This window comes from Bombus affinis, chromosome 2, assembly GCF_024516045.1.
Source record: "Bombus affinis isolate iyBomAffi1 chromosome 2, iyBomAffi1.2, whole genome shotgun sequence".
NCBI lineage: Eukaryota > Metazoa > Arthropoda > Insecta > Hymenoptera > Apidae > Bombus > Bombus affinis.
This window is the reverse complement of record NC_066345.1, coordinates 18,086,646-18,090,165: the sequence shown is the minus strand read 5'-3', so window position 1 is coordinate 18,090,165 and position 3,520 is coordinate 18,086,646. Positions and strand designations below refer to the sequence as shown.

At 46.3% G+C, this 3,520-nt stretch overlaps 1 protein-coding gene across 1 annotated transcript; it reads right to left on the bottom strand.

The window, feature by feature from the left end:
• Positions 1-265: 265 nt before the first annotated feature.
• Positions 266-2,393, bottom strand: LOC126928079 (uncharacterized). The gene is made up of 3 exons (XM_050743979.1): positions 2,310-2,393; positions 1,718-2,236; positions 266-1,686 (listed from the first exon to the last, which is right to left on the bottom strand). The coding sequence occupies exons 1-3, from the start codon at positions 2,391-2,393 to the stop codon at positions 1,570-1,572; spliced, it is 720 nt and encodes a 239-aa protein (XP_050599936.1). The 3' UTR covers positions 266-1,569.
• Positions 2,394-3,520: the final 1,127 nt, after the last annotated feature.

The following is a 3,520-nucleotide window of genomic DNA, read 5'->3' as shown; positions in this document are numbered from 1 at the left end:
GGGTCGTGGTTTTATCAGAGCGATATGTCAGTACGTGACAGCGCGGTGTGTAGACATCGGTCACGGGACGAGCAACATTTCTCACCTCTTAGAGCTTAGGCAGGTAAGGACGTCGCGGCGATGCTGTGTCGAATCGCTCGATTAAATTACACCATTTTTCATGGTCTCGTTTCACGTCTTTGGAACTGCCATCTGCGCCGAGTACGGGTTACAGCGTGGTTCCTCGATGACATTTCCAACTATACTTGCGTTTCTTTCTACCGAGGGTTTCGGTCGATCTTGGTCATAGGGGTCGGATAGATGAGAAAGCGTGTACTGTTTGAGTACGGAGGAAGATAATAATTATAAGAAGCTGGAAAATGAGTTGTTTCGGAGTTGTCGTCAAGCTTTCGTATCGTCATTCGGTGCAAAAATAACGTAAAAAATACCATTTTACTAAGAAAGCTAGTGGTTAAAGTTCTTACTGTCTTTGGATAAAGTACAGAGTACATAGTAAAATGTAAAAATTTTAAGGAATTTCTTGTTACTTAAAAATAGATATGTCTTCGATAGAATTTTGAGTTTCAGTTTATGACATATAATTGTAGGGATTAATTAAGATTACCGAGACAGTTGAAGTAGATGAGCGACGTAACGAGTAAGATGTCCAATTAGCTACAAATCGGCAGATTTCCAAACATTTAGTCTGTAGTCGTTTTAATAGACTGATATTCGTAACTTTTATTTCTTGGCTAATTCTCTTCGAGGGAAACGAACGAAGCTACCGAGTATCAGGGAATTATTATCGAAAAAATGGCGCCTGCCATAGGAGACCCTTCAAAGAGCGATTATTATCGAACATGCGTCGCACCGTGATCAAGCACGCAGCTGCATGCTCGTTCTTTATCTCCTTGACTCTGCGGCGCATAATTCACCATTATTATCTAATTAGGAAAAATGCATCGCATACGGGTACTATCGATGCTACATGCATCCCTTAAATCCTTGAACCATCGATAAATTTTTCTGCCTTTTTTACATACTTATACATTTCAAAAACAAACGTCGCGCAGGTATTCAAAAAGCTGTCGATATAGGAGAAAATAACGGCCATATTTGGAGCGAAAGGTTAAATACGAAATCCGTTAATTTTCGACTGCGAGTTCTTCTATAATAAGCTTTTCCAAATCGTGGCGCTTCGTCTTCAACTATAGCGAAATTCGAGTATCTCACATAGATTCTCGAACTACTGGCTACAATCATCTCGACTAGAAACTTCGTTGCTACACTTTATAAAAACCATAAGAGGATTGTAAAACATCCGTTGTCACTCGATACTCCGCATCTCAAACCTTTTCGTGATCAAAATTTACCAAACTCCCGCGTTAATTTCAATTCTCTAAAAGAAACGATCGACAAGGACATGGATTTCGCGGTTACCTCGAAGAAAGACGGGAAGACCAGACTCCGAACGAAGAGTAAAAGCAGCAGCCCGATTTAATTGCGACGACATTTCTTATATGGAAGTTATCGGGGTAGGCGCACGTGCCAGGGTGACGGCGCGGCGGGGCGCGGAACTAAGGGTTCTGCTTAATGGGGTCCTCTCCCCGGATTCGAACATTTCCAATGGTCTCTTCCGCGCTTCTTATCTAAATGCGATTCCCCGTTATCTAACCGTCGTCCGGACTCATCACGGGTCCGGCGTCTCTCTTACTTATCCCACCAACGAAACCTTTACTCCACCGTCGCAGAACGAAGAACGAAGAAGAAGAAGAAGGGAAGAACGAGGAGGGACAACAACAAGAGAGAAGCAATAGAAAGGAAGAAAGGACGCGACAAAGAAGAAGAGGAGAAGCAAGAGTCGAACAAACTCGAGTCCAGTGGAGACTTTTCTTCGGCAGAACGTATACGTAGCCACATATCCCGGTTGGTTCTCCGCTCGAACGTCCGCTCTGTCTTCTCCTCCGGCTTCCTCGGCTTCTTCTTTCTCTGTTCGCCACGATGTCTGTACGCTGTACGCTGTACGTTCCAGCGTATATACACACGGCGGCCTGCGCGTACGTCCCCCAGCGCCGCGGAGAGATCGAGATGCAAAGGAGACCCGCGCCGCTTTTAAACTCGCCGCCACGAAGCGGATAAATTCGCCCGGGTCCCTCGATCTATTAATTCGAGCCGGCGTTGCATTCCTGCGGGGTCTCGACCGCTGGGCCCCGGAGACTCCGCGACCTTCCTGCTTTCTCGCGACTACCTGCGCAACCTAGGCTCTCGCTCCCTCCGATCGAGTATACACGCCTGACATCGCGGTGTGTACAGCTTTTACGAGATCGTACGAAGCGTTGGTCTCGTGTCATCTTGTCGCAAACGTTCCCTGAAGCTTCTTCCCATGACCGTTGCTCGGGATTTGGTACGATCATACTGCGATTTGTTGGTTTTTTGGACACTTGGTCGAGGAGAGTGTGCGAGTTGAGTTTGATCGTGTTCGAGACGAGTAGATGGTAGATTTTCGTGTAAATTTATATCCTCGAGTCTTTAAGTCCTTTGAGTCTTTAAGGTTTTTGAGAAAGTGGAATTTAAACGCGGATTTATTTTACTTCTTTCGACGTGTTTTACTGTATTCTTCGGAATACTACCGGAGACACATTGCTATTTTTACTAGAGTAAAGAGTAAAAGCAAGGCTTGATGAGGAGGCAAATCACGCAAATTATTTGAACGCGAGCAAGGAAAGACGTCCATGATTCAAAAAGGTGCTAGCTTTTAATACCCCGCACGCACATCCAAAGTAATGTCCTTTACGATCGGCGACCTAATCTTAATTCACGTAGTTCTATAGCCGAGTAAAGGCTGCACAAAGATCCGTGGCACAAACCTTCTGTTCATCTTTACAACCGAATTTACGATAACGTTTTAAAACCAAACCTCTTAAAACCGCAACATTCCGCGAGTATCCACGGTGTCGATCCCACGAGGGGTCAACTTCCGCCAGGGAAGTTGACGAGCTCGCGTCCACGGCCGACATAAACTACACGTCTCGTTGCGAGTGGCTGGTTGTATCGCATAATTACCACGCTTTACAGCGCTCTTTACACTTGTTTCCTCACCACTGGTATCTCCCTCGCATCGCCGTGTAACCGGAGATCGGCTGGTGAAAGAGAAAGAAAGACCGAGAGAATTGGCCGCGCACGCCGGTCCCTCGCGAGTATAAATCCGCGCGAACATTCGCGAGGTTCCAAGAGGCAAGCGGTTTTTATTCCGCTTGGCGCGCGTTCGAGACGGGCGTAGATAAAGACCTATCGGCAATATAGTATCAAGAGCGGCGTAAATAAGGATAATGCGGCGTGGCGAGGGTATACTTCCTGCTAGGCGTGTAGGTGTACTCGGTGTAAAAGGTAGATTAGATTGGCATTACCGCCGACACTAAACTAACGCCATGGTTATTAAAAGGCGACCGTAATGTCCCAGCCAATATCGGTGCTCGGTCCAACGCTTATCGCTCCGCGGATTCGCTATAATTACGTTGGCACGATTGCTCGCGAGGGATTG